This window comes from Vigna angularis, chromosome 10 (genome assembly GCF_016808095.1).
Source record: "Vigna angularis cultivar LongXiaoDou No.4 chromosome 10, ASM1680809v1, whole genome shotgun sequence".
NCBI classification, from domain to species: Eukaryota; Viridiplantae; Streptophyta; class Magnoliopsida; order Fabales; family Fabaceae; genus Vigna; species Vigna angularis.
This window is the reverse complement of record NC_068979.1, coordinates 11,100,736-11,117,134: the sequence shown is the minus strand read 5'-3', so window position 1 is coordinate 11,117,134 and position 16,399 is coordinate 11,100,736. Positions and strand designations below refer to the sequence as shown.

At 34.3% G+C, this 16,399-nt stretch overlaps 2 protein-coding genes and 1 long non-coding RNA gene across 9 annotated transcripts; 2 read left to right on the top strand and 1 right to left on the bottom strand.

Moving 5' to 3' along the window:
* Window positions 1-362: 362 nt before the first annotated feature.
* Window positions 363-3,830, top strand: LOC108335285 (protein PAM68, chloroplastic). Of its 3 annotated transcripts, none has more exons than XM_052869948.1 (3): window positions 363-610; window positions 998-1,325; window positions 2,922-3,302. In XM_052869948.1, exons 1-3 carry the CDS (start codon window positions 563-565, stop codon window positions 3,017-3,019), a joined length of 474 nt encoding a protein of 157 aa, XP_052725908.1. In that variant the 5' UTR covers window positions 363-562; the 3' UTR covers window positions 3,020-3,302. The 3 variants fall into 3 exon arrangements, with proteins under 3 accessions (XP_052725908.1, XP_017426754.1, XP_017426753.1); XM_017571265.2 differs by lacking the exon at window positions 2,922-3,302 and adding an exon at window positions 3,536-3,830 and having other exon boundaries at window positions 365-610; XM_017571264.2 differs by lacking the exon at window positions 2,922-3,302 and having other exon boundaries at window positions 368-610; window positions 998-1,663.
* LOC128194369 (uncharacterized) lies at window positions 2,897-5,440 on the bottom strand. Its single transcript, XR_008245820.1, has 3 exons — window positions 4,384-5,440; window positions 4,190-4,302; window positions 2,897-3,012 (listed from the first exon to the last, which is right to left on the bottom strand). It is a non-coding gene; the product is annotated as an uncharacterized LOC128194369 (long non-coding RNA).
* Window positions 5,441-8,931: 3,491 nt separating this feature from the next.
* On the top strand, window positions 8,932-15,889 carry LOC108334565 (protein BREVIS RADIX). 5 transcript variants are annotated; one of them, XM_017570421.2, is made up of 7 exons: window positions 8,932-9,555; window positions 9,827-10,108; window positions 10,743-10,893; window positions 13,551-13,948; window positions 14,518-14,647; window positions 14,797-15,119; window positions 15,389-15,889. In XM_017570421.2, exons 3-7 carry the CDS (start codon window positions 10,786-10,788, stop codon window positions 15,465-15,467), a joined length of 1,038 nt encoding a protein of 345 aa, XP_017425910.1. In that variant the 5' UTR covers window positions 8,932-9,555; window positions 9,827-10,108; window positions 10,743-10,785; the 3' UTR covers window positions 15,468-15,889. The 5 variants fall into 5 exon arrangements, with proteins under 5 accessions (XP_017425910.1, XP_017425909.1, XP_017425908.1 ...); XM_017570420.2 differs by having other exon boundaries at window positions 9,795-9,977; XM_017570419.2 differs by having other exon boundaries at window positions 9,795-10,043.
* Window positions 15,890-16,399: the final 510 nt, after the last annotated feature.

Here is a 16,399-nt window from a genome sequence, read left to right as displayed (position 1 = left end):
AAGAACAAGGACTGAAATTTTAAATCCAATTATAAATTTTGAATTGTCGATTATAAAATAGTTTCTAATCTATATATTTCAAAATTATCATTCTAGAATGCAATTTCGTGGTAATACATTTCAAATTACCAAATTCAGAAATTAAATAAAATTTTTTCTTTTTTTATTGTTTCAATATCATTTCATAAAGGTAAAAAAGGAATTTTAAATTTCATGGGGTGCATAAAAAAATTGAGGATGCAGGAAGATATGGCCGCACTTTGGAACTGGCCCAGATGTAGTAAGGCCCAGTTCCATACGTCGACGTCTGAAGACAAAAGTATGCAGATTGCTGCATATCCAAAACCCAAAGAAAGCAAATGTTGGAATTGTGAGATTTCATTCATTACAAAACCTTATCCTTAAAATCTCTCCTCAATTATCACTCCCATGATGTCTCACCCTTAAAATAAAATCCTAATTTACTCCTTTTTCCGTGTTCCTATTTTCCTACTCAAAACATGTTTCACTCCCCACCCTACTACTTACAATCTTGAGCCATTTTTCCCTCAGGCACAGCATAATGGTTGCAACTGCTGCCACATTCTTCAATTCACAGTTTCTTCACACGGTTCTCTCTCTTTCTCTTAACCCTTCTCCACTTTTATTTATTTATTCTATAAGACAATTATGATCTGATAAACTCTACAAAACATTCGTCTATTTGAAAAAAAAAAAGTTGCTTCCTGTTTTTGTTTTTTTGCCAATTTAACCTAGTTTTTGGCAATTGGGTTTCCTTTCTGCCTCACTATAATACGGGAGAAACAAAATATTTATCCTGACTTAGAATACTACTGGATAAGACATTAGGATTGGAATTCTGCTTCATGTGATTCTGATTACTTAATAATTAATTAACATTGTGCAGTGTTCAAATTGTCTGTTCATGACATTGGAATTAAGTATAATGTTGTGTAGTCTGTTTCTGTGATTCTGATTGCTGAATTGTGTACTGCAGCATGGTAGGATTAATATATGGAGACTCGACAGGAATAACTATTTCAGTGAAAATGTGAAGTTTGAGTTCCCTATTCACAGATCAGAATTTCATCATCAGGTTCATTTGCCACACCTTGCACCTATATGTGCAACTTTTAAGGGGCCCAAGGGGTTTGGACCCTCTTCCCAAAAGAAAAAGAAGAAGAGCAAGAAGATAAAAAGGGAGTATGTAGAAGATGGAGATGAAGATGATGATGAAGAGGAAGAACCAGACAGGGGAGTTATTCCTGAGATAGTGACCAATAGGATGATGAACAGGATGGCAGTCTCAGTTGGGATTCCGCTAGGTATTGGGCTTTTGTTTTTCCCATTTTTCTACTATCTTAAGGTTGGGTTGAAGATTGATGTGCCCACTTGGGTGCCCTTCATTGTGTCCTTCTTTTTCTTTGGGTCTGCTTTGTTAGGAGTGAGTTACGGGATTGTGTCCTCCAGTTGGGACCCATTAAGGGAAGGTTCCTTTTGGGGTTGGAATGAGGCTCAAAAGAATTGGCCTGTTTTTTGGCAGTCCCTTAGAGGTGGATCTAGAAAGAATTAGTCTATTCTTTTGCCATCGAATGTTTTATTATTTGTTTGGTGCTTCAGTGTAGTTTGGTGTAGATTATAACAAATCTCTATAATCCTCTTCTCTCTTGCTTGGTAATAGTAGTGAAAATTATATAATATAATCTCAGGTTTATATAATAAGGAAAAGTATTTTATATTAACAAAATTTTGGAGGTTATGATTACAAGCTATTAGATTGTGAGTATTTCTTTTTCTTTTCACCAACATAAAACCAAATATTAATCTCCCTTTATATGCAAGTAATTGTAGAGAAAAATGTGTTTTGGTAAATCTAAAAAGAAGTTAATTATTTTAAATAACAATATCAACTTAAAACATCTAATTAAACATAAAATTTATTTTATATAATTAATTATTCGAAATGTTATTTTTTTCACAACTAATTCAAACTCAATGTCATCCATATGCGGAAAATTTGAGCTTATTTTCAGTCCCTATAAATTTTTTATTGAATTGGCTTGATATAAAGTGTAGTTTTTTTCCTCTTAAGTTGAGTTTATAAATTTTATTGTTCATAATTTCTTGAGAAACATGCTAGTTGATCTTCATACCGTGCAAGTCTCCACCTCGTAAGAGTTGGAGTATTACCATATTGAATTAAATGCATTTTTAATCTCTGAATTTTAGTACATGTGTATTTGATTCCCTGTTAGTACTGGTTGGTAGTTTCTCCAAGATTCAAATTATGACTATTACTTTAAAATTCTATATAACACTTCACAGAAATGTATTGTTAACTTCAATATTCTATTGTTTTCTTAAAGCAAAATGGTATGCATACTTTTGTTAAGTTTCTGTTAATTATTAGATATAATTTTAAGGCGATCGAATTGAATCTGCACAAGCAAAAATCTAAAGGGATCAATGCACATACATTAATTGAAGGTCAAAAGACGAACATTAAAGTTCAAGCCTATCACGACCAAGCACATACACTGATTGGTTGGCTTGGCATTGCTTCTGCATAATCAATGATTTGAGTTTGAATTTTGAATATACAAATATTTTAAATATCTTAAATAATTTTTTTTTATCATCTTAAATTTATGCTATGCAGCTTAAACATAGAAAGATACATGTAATCCGAGGAAAAAAAGAAAGTTCAAACCAATCATATTAAGTCTAGTTTTGATTGTTGGATCAAGCATTGATCCAACCTTAACTGATAGGGAATACAGGGGTGATCATAGCCTAACAATGTGCTTGCAAATTATTAACGATAATTGAATGACTTAGAACAGAACAATAACAGCAATCATTCTCTTTTCTCTGTCTCAAACACGTAAAAGTGATATTGTAAATCAATCTTGACCATGCAGGTGAAATTCCCCCCAAAGGGTCCAAATTTCAAGAGGGGCTCCATAGTGTCACTCCAACTGAAGATTGTCTGAGTCTTTTTAGTATTGTTCTCTGTTGAGTATTAAAAATATACTGATATTAGTGTATAAAAATTCTTTTATTATATTTTAAAATATCAAAATCAATGTCAATCAATGTATCTGAAGACACAGCAGAAAAACAATACAAAAAACCAGTGGAGAATCTAAGTTCTATCACTCCTTGCAAGATCTGTCAGTCTACATTGCCACAACTAAAGTCGTGCCTTATTCTATCAGTTACAAGATATGATGCGCAATTTATATATGAGATTTATACATCAACAAGCATAACTGAGTTGATCAGTTGAGCTATTACTTGGGCATAGTCAAAGCCATATCTTGTAGTCAATTGCTTCTGAAAACTTTGGGGTATCTGTAGTGAAGCATGTTCAGTATTTTAATCAAAGAAATGGAAAATAAAAGTTTGCTTTACTGTATCATCAGTTGGAACTTATTCAAGTGATTGATGACCAATCAGTGCATGGTGTAGTGGAAAACACGTGCAATTCTACACCTGAACTTACATTGACTCATCATGTCTTTATGTTGCACAGGCAGGTGAAGTAATGTGTCCTTTTCCTCCACAGTAAAGTAGGCCACACAAGATGCAAGGCAGTGCAAATGCAGAATAAATATGCATAACTCAGCACTTCCCTTTGGTAAATCAATCAAAATGCTGTAACATAAGAATTTGCTGCAACTCCGTTTCTTTTCTTTAAAGGGTTTGGGGGTACATGGACAGTTTTAAATCTTGTCTCTGTAAAGAGGACCAACATGAAAAAGAAAGTGGTTTATTGAATGTTTTCCTCTTTGTTCAGAAGAGAATAGTTCAGGCTCATATTTTTATCTTTTCCTGTGATCCTGTTTTTTTCTTTTCTATTTTTTCAGCCTTTACAGATAATCTTATCCTCATTATGCAGAATCAAAAACAAGCTGAATATTCAGGTTACTCTTATTCAATTTAATTTCCTTCCCTCCCCCACAAAACAAATCAACAAATGTAGTTGTCCTCTCCATCTAATCAAACCTTTTTTCCTTTCTTTCCCTCTCAAATCATCAAAAATCGAATCATGCAATAGGCTAATATATTCTTCTCCTTTTATAAATCAATCTACATACTTCCAATGATATTAAACCTATCACATCTTAATTAGACTCTTTATTCCTTAATCATTACAAGGTTCCTTTAAGAATAAGCAAATCCTTACAATTTGGCCCTTGCATGCTTTCGATGTACTTTGTAAGAAGCCATATAGATAAGACTACACATAAGACCTAGGAATCCACATTTTGGCAAAACCCAAGATTCCTTGGTTTGAATCTGCATCATGCATGAAATTGAGTTAGAAACAAGTTGCATACTCAAGCTACTTGAGCATATACATGTATGAGATTGACGTACGGATAGGTTTAAAGCTTCAATATACAGTATATTTGCACGAGACAGCGCACTCGTGTCTCTTCTTTTAACACATGGTAAGCAATGTTTTTAATCTGAAGCAAGAAATCAAAAGAATCATATAAAAACCAAAGTAATCAGAACCAAACATTGGAAATAGGGAAAGAAACACTTGGGGATTGAGATTATGTGTGGATTTTGCTTTGAGGGAGGGACTGCCGAATGAAGAGCTTTATGATCACTTTTTATAGTACAATAATATATATCTACCACTACCTGTTATTGCTCACTAGAAAAAAACAGAACATTCCTAACGTTAAAAAGTGGCATAATCTACACCATGTTTTCATGTCCTCTCAACCTTTCATGGGATTTTTGAACATGACTTTTGACAAGCTTGATGAAACGTATAGATTCTAAGGCTTTCAGCATTACAATATTTGGATCCACACACAAGACTTGTATTTGTCCAATGCACACACATGGAGTTTGTAAGGCCAAGTGCACGATGTGACAGTTTTGATATATACAGCTAGTTTATCATGAATTTGATCCTCAATAATTTTTTTATACATATATACAATATATGAATGAAGAGATTTAAGTTCCTTAAACGACTAGAGAGTTATTTAGTCCTTGACTTTACAAAAGGGTATATCATATTAAAAACAAAGACCCTCCTCAAAGTGACAGAAAACAAAAGAAAGATAAAACCAAGATTTGATCTGTGCTGCCTGCAAATAAGTAACAGAAAACAATTGTATTTTGTAAGTTAAGAATTGTGTTTTGTCTTTAAACATACAAGATAAAGAGAGATTAACAAAATAACAAAGAGGGTAATTAAAGTGTCGGATATATTTGAATTGAATTCTGTTGAAAATCAGAGCAATGTATATAGATACATATATATTTGAATTGAAGCTTGCTATGCTTTCTTCTCTAACAAGATCCGGTAAAAACTTCTTTAGCAAAAGCATGGCCCCGCAGATGGTGACACATGGAATAACCTCTCTCAGGCTCAGAAAGAGAAGACACTAAGCAACAAAAGAAATATTGTGGCATGCTGACACATGCAGAGAAATACAAAAAGAGAATTTGTAGTAGTTTTATATTATGGTGTAGTTTGGTTGTCCATCAATTCCAACCATTCTTTGCTTAAAGAGAGAGTTAGCCCTAGGAATAAAGCAAAGGACAAAGACAATAAGTGATGGGTTAAGTTAAGGGTAAAGCACATTATCACTTGCATATAGTGCAAACTTTGCAGCCATGCTCACAACCTATGATGGCCAGTTGCACACTCTCCTGGACAAGGCCAAAAAGTGACACTGGTCACTGGTATAGCCGGTGCCAAGTGCTTCTGGTTGCCGTACAAATTACTCTATACTCTTCTGGGGAGAAGTGGTTTGGGTTACACACTCTCTGACTATGCCTTGGTAAATTAGTCATGGAAAGGAGGCAAAATAGAAAAAGCAAAACAGCACAGTTCATATATTATGATGATGGACCAAGTAAAATAAAGATTCTTAATGTGTAAATAGTGTAAAATATATATTTTTTTTACCTTTAGATACACATAAACATAAAATATCATCTTTGAAAAGGGGTTTGTGTGATCAGTGAAATATCATTAAAAAATTAGTTTTTTATGATATTAAAATGGTGTAAAAGAAAACTAGAACCCTTTTTAATCATAAGTCTAGAACAGTCATTATTCCCTCCAACTTCCTCTAAGGCTGATCCTGATATGACTGTAAGATAGACATACCAAAGAGACTAACCATCTGTCGGTTTAGTTGAAAATAAAAAGAACAAAATTTGGAAGAACACAAAAGTAAAAAAATTATATGAATCCCACGTTAAAAGTGCTTCTTTCTGAACTGAAAAGAAAAGTGAAGAATAAAGCCTTTAAAAATATGGAAGAGACAAATACTTTTGTTTATATTATTATCTTCAGTATTTATGCAGTTTCATATTCATATTTTTTTATATATAAGCAATCAAATAACAGAAGAAAAAAAAATCATTTTTGTTTTTTAACCAAACATTTCACAAGCAATTGAAGGACTTCTGTTTCAGTTTTTTTATTCGTGTGTTGTGGAAGCATTATTGAAAATCCTGCTTCTATTGCAATTCCAATTTTGATTTTGATTCTCTCACACAGATATGTTGAGAAAGCAATTGTTGCAGTGGCCCTTAAACTCTTGCAAACTGATTGGACCAAACGACTTTGTAACCTACCCTTCCTTGCATCATCAATCTCATCTTAACCTTCTTTTTTATTTTATTTTATAAAGTGAGAATTACCTTTATCATTATCTCTGTTAATATAATCATTATCTCTGTTAATATAAGAGTATATCCTACACACACTTTTCAGTTTACTGTGATCATAACATGTCAAATAACCCTTTTAATATTTATAATATGCATCATATAATCTTTAGAAATTAATTTATACTTAATTCAAGTTAAATTGAGTTTTAGCCATGTTCATCTCCATTAGTTTAGTTGTGGAATGAGAAGAAACATTCAGTGGAAAAAAAAAGCAGTGTTAGGTACGATTCTAGTTCAGTAAATGAGCAGACAGAATAGGGAAATGTCGTGTTTGGAGCAGAGGGTATTTTCCAACAGTGCTTCAACTTTTGTCCCTTTTAAGATGCCTTCTGTTTTCTTTTCTTTCTATTTCTCTCTTTTTCAAGTTTTATGTGCAATTTTATTCATCATATTTTTTATTTATTGAGTAATTTTAGTCCCTATGTGTATGTAATTAGATTTATGTTAAATATGTATGCTTATTAAAGCACAATAGTTATTTTAATACTAAAACAAATAAGGGTTTAACTCTAATGGTAAAAGCCCTCACTTTTTTAGGTTCCAAGAAAAAAAATAATTAAAAAATGCATAGTTAAGAAAATTATTATATATTAGTTATTGCTTGATGATAACCGTTTTAAGAAAAAAAAATTAGTAATTTGATTTCTATGTATGATTATTGTAAAATTTTCACCATTAACGGATGTATAAGTTCACAATAATTGTTTACTACTGTTTCAAAATCATGTGTGTTTTTGATGTTGATGGTTTTAATTTACTTTCAAAAATAGTAGTTTTGTTTGTAAATATTATAAATGTGGGAAGTAAACATTAGTCAAAACTTACGTGGATAGATTCTAACATTATTAACTAAGTTTAGCTAGTTGCCATAACTTCATTGGAAATAGTTTCATTAAGATCTTATTTGTATTCAGACACAAAAGAAAAAAATGTTTTTAATTATTTTATCAATAAAAAGAAATACTTTCCGAATTCACAAATTTCATTTTTAATTATTTGCATGACATAAAATGAAAAATTAAAATAATTTTTTAAAGAACATATTCTTTATTATTAAATGACTTAAAAATAACATTTGCCTAGTGTTATATATATAACCTTGCTTGTAAAGTGATAATTTGCATAAGAATTAATTATGATTAGTTTTGATTTAATTTGTCCTATCAAACTTATTAAAAGATATGATCCATGGATAAATTAATATGTTGTTACGATAGAACCTGAAAATCTAGAATAATAGATTATCTATTCATATATCGAATAGAGTTCATGCATGTGGTATTTTGTGAAAGAAACTTGAGGCATTGATGAAGACAATGATGAACTTTTCATGAAAAGGATCGATGATCACAAAAAATAATCAAGTTTAGAATAATCTCTAGTGATCTAGCTAGGGTTTGAAGTACACCACTAGTTTGTTTATCATGGCAAAAAATTGTTGCACATGCAACCCTTATAAAGCTCAAACGTACACTTGACATTGAAGGAAACGTTATTCTTTCTCTCTTCATTCTCTTTTCGAAAAATGCAAGTTATTCTTTACTTTATCAGAAAATTAACAACCTATATTGGTTAAGTTTTCATTTATTGAACTCTCACATTAATAATTATTGTAGGTATATGTTTAATTAAGTTAGTTTTAGAATGTTTCCACCACTTCAAAATAAGACTGATACGAATATTCAATTCTACATATGTGACGAATTTTACCTTTTTAATAGTATATGATTTTATTTAACCTCTATAACTTTTAATTATTAACTTAAATTTCCCATTTCTGTTTTTTTTTTTATATGAAAATGCATGAAACTATTTAATGGAGTAGCATGACGAACAAAAATGTTCTCATTTCAATTTAAAAAAATCATAAATTAGACGTTAGTAAAAAAACAAATAATTTAAAAAAGCTAATTTAGATATGAAAAATAAATGATAATAAAATCTACATTTAAACGTACAAGCTGGATGGGAAAGTTCCAAAATTTTGAAACCTGTCAAACCCCAATCTCCTGAGCGAATCCCAGCCATCCATACCTCTAAAAAACACATCAAATGATCAAAGCCAACTACATGACGCCACGTAGCGTCATCTAACAAAAAAGATTACACGTTCGACCATTGGATCAACCTGGACCAGACATGTAGGTCCCAGTGTTCATTCTCTCTTTCAAAACATTTTGCTTCAAAAAACTTAACGCCCAAACCTGATGCCGTCACCCCCACAGCCTCAAATATAAATACGACAACCTCAAACACTGTCTTCCTCTCTTCAAAATATCGCCACCCCCGAAATTCTCGTCTCAGTTGGCCCCGTAACTCCTTCACACCCACACCCTCTGTTCCTCTGTTGAACTTCCCAGCTCGGCATTGCAATTTCTCTCCGTGGAGTTCTCGTTCTTATCTCCAAATTATCGTGTGTCAGTGTTTTTGTATGACATTGTAGTGCTTCATTGTAACTGACAGAGCATGTGTGAGCTGTGCGTAGCGCAATCTTTGTTGTTTTGTTGCATTGACATGGAACTCGACAATTAGGTTTGGGATCCCAAGCAATTTGGCATGTGGACCGATTTCATCATTTTCATGGCCATGCGGAAAACGACAACGTAGCAAGCACGGTTTTCGTGGTGGTGGGGGTGGGGTGCGCCTCCGAAAGCGAAACAAAAGCGTGTGCTTGTGGTGCAGACGAACTGTCCATCGATGAGGCCGAGGGAAGAGAAGGAGCGAGTATAAAGAGGACCGAAACCTGAAGCTTAGAACAAGATCATAGAAGATTCCTTAGTGTGTGTGAGAGAGTGTGTACAGAGAGACAAAGCACAAGAAGAAGCAGTTGAGGTTCCCTTGGTAAGTCGTTTTCGAATAGCTATTTATACCAATGACATCACTTTTACAATACAACAATTCTCTTCTTCTGCTTATTCATCTTCTTCTCATGTCTCTTTGCCTGCATCACACACACCTTTCATCCTCCGACAAACAATTTTTCACGTTCAACCCATGTTGTTTCTTGTTTAGTGTGTGACAATAACCTTTTTTTTTGTTTGTATTATTGTTTTCTTTGTAACGAGTAATAATAATTGCAGTACCACTGAAGGGTAGTTGTTTCTCTCTCTAGAAGCTGGTGAGTGAGTCGGACTCGGACTCGGTCTCGGACTCGGTGGTGCTTAGCTTTTTGGTTTTGGAGTGTTATCTCGGAGAACGGGGATTGATTGCGATTTACACAAAAGATAAAGAGAGAAGAGGAAGAGAATCACAAGAGTAGACGGGTGCGTGAGGGACGTGTCAGAAAACTTCGGCTTCGACACGCTTTGCTTCTTTTATTTTCGATTTCTGTACGATAAAGCACCAACCCACATTATTATTACTTATTACCTTCTATCGCTGCTTGCAGCAGTAAGTAAGTATGTGGCATTGTGAATTATTCTTGATCATTCTTCTAACGAGGATGATCAATGACCCTTCAGTCTTTCTTTGCATTTATTCGCAGTTGCCTCCGTTTTGTTTCTTTCTGCTTTCAATTATTCCTTCTTTTCGGTTTTGGGGTGCCTATAGCTTTTGCTCTTGCTCTGATCCCGAGCCTTGTGCTCTCAAGATTGCTTTGCTTTACCCTTTTGTATTTTTAGCTAAGGACCATTTTGTTCCTCGTGAAGGATATATTGTTACTTGACCAGTTTTCTTTTCAATTCTTTTATTGTTATTCTTATTATTTCATTAGTTGCATTCTAACTCGGTTGCTTCTTCTGGTTCTTCTTTATTTCGGTGCCTTCTTTATCTCTAACCATTGCTTTTACTTACCAAAAATGGTCATTCCCTGTCACTGTTTTATTCAATGAAAGTGATTCCCTCCACCTATATATTCTCATCTCTCGACTTTATCCCGAACCGTTTTCGTTTTTCATTTTTTATTCATTGCTCTTTTATGTGTTTCTTTCTCCATTCAAAACCAACGGCGTGCGTATTAACTGATATGGTTTTAAACTTTCGGCACTTTTTGCTCATAAATGCTTTGTTTCTTTGCTGTTGGTGTGCAGGAGAAACACAAAAAAAAGTGAGGATCAGTGAGAAGTGGTGGAAATGTTTACATGCATAGCGTGTACGAAGCAAACGGCGGAGGAAGGGGAAGAAGGTTGTGAGAGTGGCACGTCGAGTACAAAAGAAGTTGTCAAAAGTCTGAGTGCGCAGGTTCTTAGTCCCATCTCACTCTTCACACCTACAAACTTTTCTTTTGCAGCTTAGCTTCTTTTCCCATCTTAGTGAAAACCAACAAAATCAAACCAATATTGGGGTCCTCATACTACGGTGGGGACCACCCCTTTTGAATCTTTTACCTCCACGTATACCTCTATACGGCCTACATACACATTCACACATTCTTGAGATATTTATATTATATATGCATCATAGGTGAGGATTGTTTTGGTTTAGGATGACGCAAGTGTGGTGCGTTTTGGGCACTTTTGCTGTTGACGGATGGTCCACTTCCTTCCACGGTTTGCTCCATTAATTGGTTTTATTTTCATGCATGTGGTGGTGCCGTGACGTGACCATATATAGCATTTTCAACCAGTCAAGTCGGTTCCAGTGCTTATTATTCTCTCTAGAGTTAGAAATTACGGAACCAACTTGCCAAGTAGGTTACCAGTACCCTTTTTGGCTACTTATAATACCACATTAGAGGAGCAAGTTGGTTTGTTTCAATCAGACTTTATAATAGTGACAGCATTATGTTTCCAATGTATAGCTAGAGCGCGCAGTAGAATTTTACCATATAACGTGCCGGGTTTTAATTATCATTTTGACTGGTGCTGGCATAGCCTAGAGTTAGTACTTTGTTATTATTCACTTATCATTGACTTACAACTACCTTAAGTTGCATTTTTCAAACAAGTAAAAGCTAATGTGCTGTGAAAATAAAAATCTTCTTTGATTTGGGACGTGAAGAGCAGCAGTGGCAATGTGGCAACATGTTCCACATTCCGCGGTTTAGGTAATAATGTTCACAAAAGATGCCTAGCACAGAAGGGAATGCTATATTCGTATCTTGGAATGTGGCCCATCCTTGAATTCTTGTCGTCCCAAAAGTTTTCTATTATGTCCATATGCAGCATGTATAGATACTTATTATGGGAGAAAATATATCATTTTCGGAGTGTTTTTGTCAGAAAAATATGTTTGCATTTCTTAAGGTTCTCAATAGAATATTGGTAGTAGGTCCTCCAGAAGTACAAAACCAATGTCTTTGGGTCAGTGGTTTTTCATTTCCTCCTTCAAGTCTATTCAATAGTTAGGCTTAGTAGCCGTATAACGGTCATTGTGGATTGATGAGTCATTATGATGTTGTTAAGGTGTTGTAATGGCAATTATTGGTTAATGAACACTCACTAGGAAGAGAACGGTTACATGTGAGTGAAAGTAGGTTACTGTTACTATTTGCTATGAGTGCACATATCGATTCTTTTTCTCCTGTATATTTGCATACTAGTTACCCTCATCTTCATGCTTAATATCACACTAACCTTTTTTAAAAAGATGGGGAACTTTGGTTGAAATATCTTATTAGAGACTTGTATTTGAGGCATGTTCTGAAGCCCATTTTGAACCATATGTTTCTGATTTGTGTGAAAATGTTGACAAGTAATATTTGGATAGATATTGTTGGAGATTTGTGCAAACAGGAAATGCTTTCCATTGGGGGTACATAGGTGATAGTAGGATATAAATAAGGTTCCTATAATGGACTTTCATGTTCACTGCTGTTGTTGTCATCCACTTGTATCCTATACCCAAGTACATTCTCCACCATACCAGCTGTAAAGCTATTGCACGATGCTTCGAAAATGACACAAATCTGAAACCTTAGACTTCATCTAGTTTCATCCAAACATATTTTTTAGTTCTTGTTTCTGAACATCCCAACTAAGTTTCCCTACTCTTCCCCTGTAAGCCCTTTGACAAACACTTCTGCTGCCATGCTCTGTTGAAATCTCGGTGGATGTGGGGAAGGGGTGGTCCAATATCACTAAACTAAAAGGGTTTTGAGAGTGGGAAACTTGAATTGTATTTTCTTCTTCTGGCAAGTTGAGAAATGTTTTTCTGTATATAATTATTTATTCATCAACTGTATCACCGGATGATACAATTATATTGGATTTTTAAAAGGGAATATGTAAAGGAGGGATCTACATTGTTAGCTGTAGGGGAAAGTACAGCACTCAGGTGTTTTGAAAGCATTAACACATTCTTAAGCACTAAAAATATTTTTTAAACGCATCCTCATCAGATGCTTCCCAATTTAAGTGTCATTGGTCAAATCCATAGATGCAGAATGTGTCACTATTCAAGAATCTCAATTTTTCTAAAAGTTTGAGATATTCTGATAAAGTGGCATGATCTGTAAAAGTAGGTTTACATGAAGGTGTAGTGTTGACCAAGTACATGTATGTATAATGCAACTTTTGAAAAATATACGATACAGTTATATTCGTCTTGAAATAATTTTAATGCACTTTTATGTAACAGTATTCTGATGGCACGTTTCACGTCTAAATTTATCTTTTGGTGGCGTGTTATGGTAAAACATTTTATAATCAATCTTAAAATAATTGCTCAATTGAAAGTAACTTCTCTCACCATTTGGGAGTGCTCATCTGCAGCTAGATAGGCATGTGATTATCTTTCTTAGTTTTTCGTCCAAGAAGTACTTATCTGTTTATCAAATGTCACTTGTCATCAATTTTGTATGTTTCTCAGAAAATAGATATCTTTGGTACGTAATTGAATCGTAATTTTTAATGCATTGATGTTAATCTGATTCTTTTTTTCCTTTTCTGCATTCGCAGTTAAAGGATATGGTACTGAAGTTTTCAGGTTCTTACAAGCAGTGCAGACCTTGCACAGGGTCCAGTGCCTACAAGAAAGGACAGAGGCCATATCCTGACTTTGACACCATTTCAGAAGGGGTTCCATACCCCTATATTGGAGGAGCAAGCTCAACTTCAACCCCTGCTTGGGACTTCACAAGCTCCTATATCCCTGGTGGTAGATCAGACCAAAGATTTATGGGTGGCTTGAATGGTGATAGGACCTCTAGAGGCCCTGAGTCAGCACCAGCATGTGATGTTGTTGTTGAGGAAGAGGATGAAACCAAGGAGTGGATGGCACAGGTGGAACCAGGTGTTCACATTACCTTTGTGTCTCTTCCTAATGGTGGAAATGATCTCAAAAGAATTCGCTTCAGGTATATTAAGAAATCACAAGCCTTAATACTGAATTGTTTTACTAATTTTAGATATATGATTCTTTATTCAGAGCATTAAATAATAAACCCACTCAAACTAAATTAGTTATTAATTGTTGTCCTAACCCTGCATTGTTGCCACTGCCCTTGACACGATTCCATTTTTGTAGAGATAGATTTGAATTGAAAGTTGTGAAGAATATGTACCTATTATGAGGACTTATTATTATACAGAGAATATTATTACTTGTTTTAATAAAGTTAGACCTTTGATTCTTTATTCAGACCATTAAATAATGAAACCGTTCAAACTAAACTGTTTATTAATTGTTGGACTAACTCTGCACTGTTGCCACTTCCCTTGACATAGATTCCATTTGTAGAGATAGAATTGAATTGAAAATGGGAACCAATAGATTTAGTTGCATGTTCTAATTTGTGATAGAAAATGTATGTTCGAGGCCTTAATAGTTAATATCATACAAAGTATATGAAAATTTTGAGTTGTTGCAAAAGTTAATTATCTACTATGAGTGAAGACTGAAAGCACTCACCATTTAAATTTGAAGCCGAGAGATTTTTGACAAGTGGCAAGCTCAAAAATGGTGGGGTGAGAATTATGACAGAATCATGGAGCTTTACAATGTCCAGAGATTCAATCGACAAGCTCTTAACACTCCTTCCAGATCTGAGGATGAGGTAATCTACAACTTCTACACCAGTATGATGTTTTGTTTACAGCAGTTCATTTCATCGACCTTGTTATTTTTTATGAAAAAGACTGCAACAACAACACTTGCCTATATTGAGTTAAAGATTTGTGATTATACATTGTTGCCTTTGAACAGCAAAGAGATTCTTCTTACTCAAGACTGACATCTGGACAAGAAAGCCCGGGGTCGATGTCGTTGAAGGAATGGACACCAAGGAATCACTATAAACCCTCATTGAATAACCAATCTGAAGCTATGGATCAAGGTGGTGGTCCAAACTTCCCAGCAGGATCATCTGTGGAAGCATCTAGGACAACCACTTCTTCTAGAGACGAGCCTTCAATGAGCAATGCTAGTGACCTGGAGGCAGAATGGATTGAGCAAGATGAACCTGGAGTGTACATCACGATCAGGCAACTAGCTGATGGAACCAAGGAGCTTCGTCGTGTCAGATTCAGGTAATATTATATCATCATGCATGTCAGCAGTTTCCTAGTTTCTAGTGGTTCCTCCTCAATAAAACATGACATGTTCTTCCCCAAAAACATAATCCGAGGAACATGTGCTTAGTTGGTGAAGTGAAATGATGACATGGTCCCGTAGCCTGCATGTTGACATGTTGCCAAATTTCATAAAAAAATCAAAATTTTATATATACATAAATACACAAACATACACACACACATATATGGTTTTTGATTTTGAAGTTTATCAACTCTATCTGCAGCCGGGAGAGATTTGGAGAGGGGCATGCAAAGAAATGGTGGGAAGACAACAGAGAAAGAATACAAGCTCAATACCTTTGACGTTTGGTGGCCTTGAAGAGAATGTCCCAAGCAGGTAGAATCCTCAATTTTGTTTCCTAGAGATTGTAGTGTAGTTGACTCCAGTTTATAAGTGGAGTTCTATGAAGAATTAAGTTGTTGATACTCTCAAACAATGCAAGTCACGCATTGTCATGGTATTGGAAACTATAGGCTACCTGGACAACCTATGTAGAACGAAGTTTACAGAACAAAAGAGTTGTTTTCACATTTGAATCAGAGGTGAGGCGAGTCATCATGTTTTATTTCAAGATTTAAGGTGCTTGTTAATATGTTATTTTCCCATCTTATGGGTAGATAGGTCTATCTTGATTCCAGCAACCTGGTAACTATTCTAGATCATGAAAAGTGAGCATTTGTACAAAAAGAAAGACATTTGGAAATTGGATCTGATTTGTAAGCAACACTTGCAATATGGTCTATACTAATCCTGCAGATTGGATCTGGTTTTTCTTATGTATATTGAAATTTCAACGACGGGTTTCAGCTTATTTTATCATGAGAGTATAATTTGCAAATTGGACCCAATTTTTCTTTTGACACAACTTCTAAATCACTGATTTTTTCTTTGTATAACTTTCTTTGAGGATTGTGGTTCATATCCAATGGAATTGAGCATAAGTCTCTAACAAAATTGATTGGTAACACATGTGTCTATTAAGGAATCAAATAGTTTATGATTTGGAGAAAGTAGTTAGGGGTTTATCAAAAATCTGACAAAGCAATATAATAATAATAATAGAAACAACATTCACATTATTAGATTATGGATAGAAGCAAAATTTAAAACCACAAATTACAAATAATGATTATGTTAAAAACGTAAACTCTAGGACTAATAAATTTCATGGGATAGCCGTTTTTTCTCAAATAAGGAATTAAAGAGTGGAATAGGATCTTTCCCAATTTTGAGA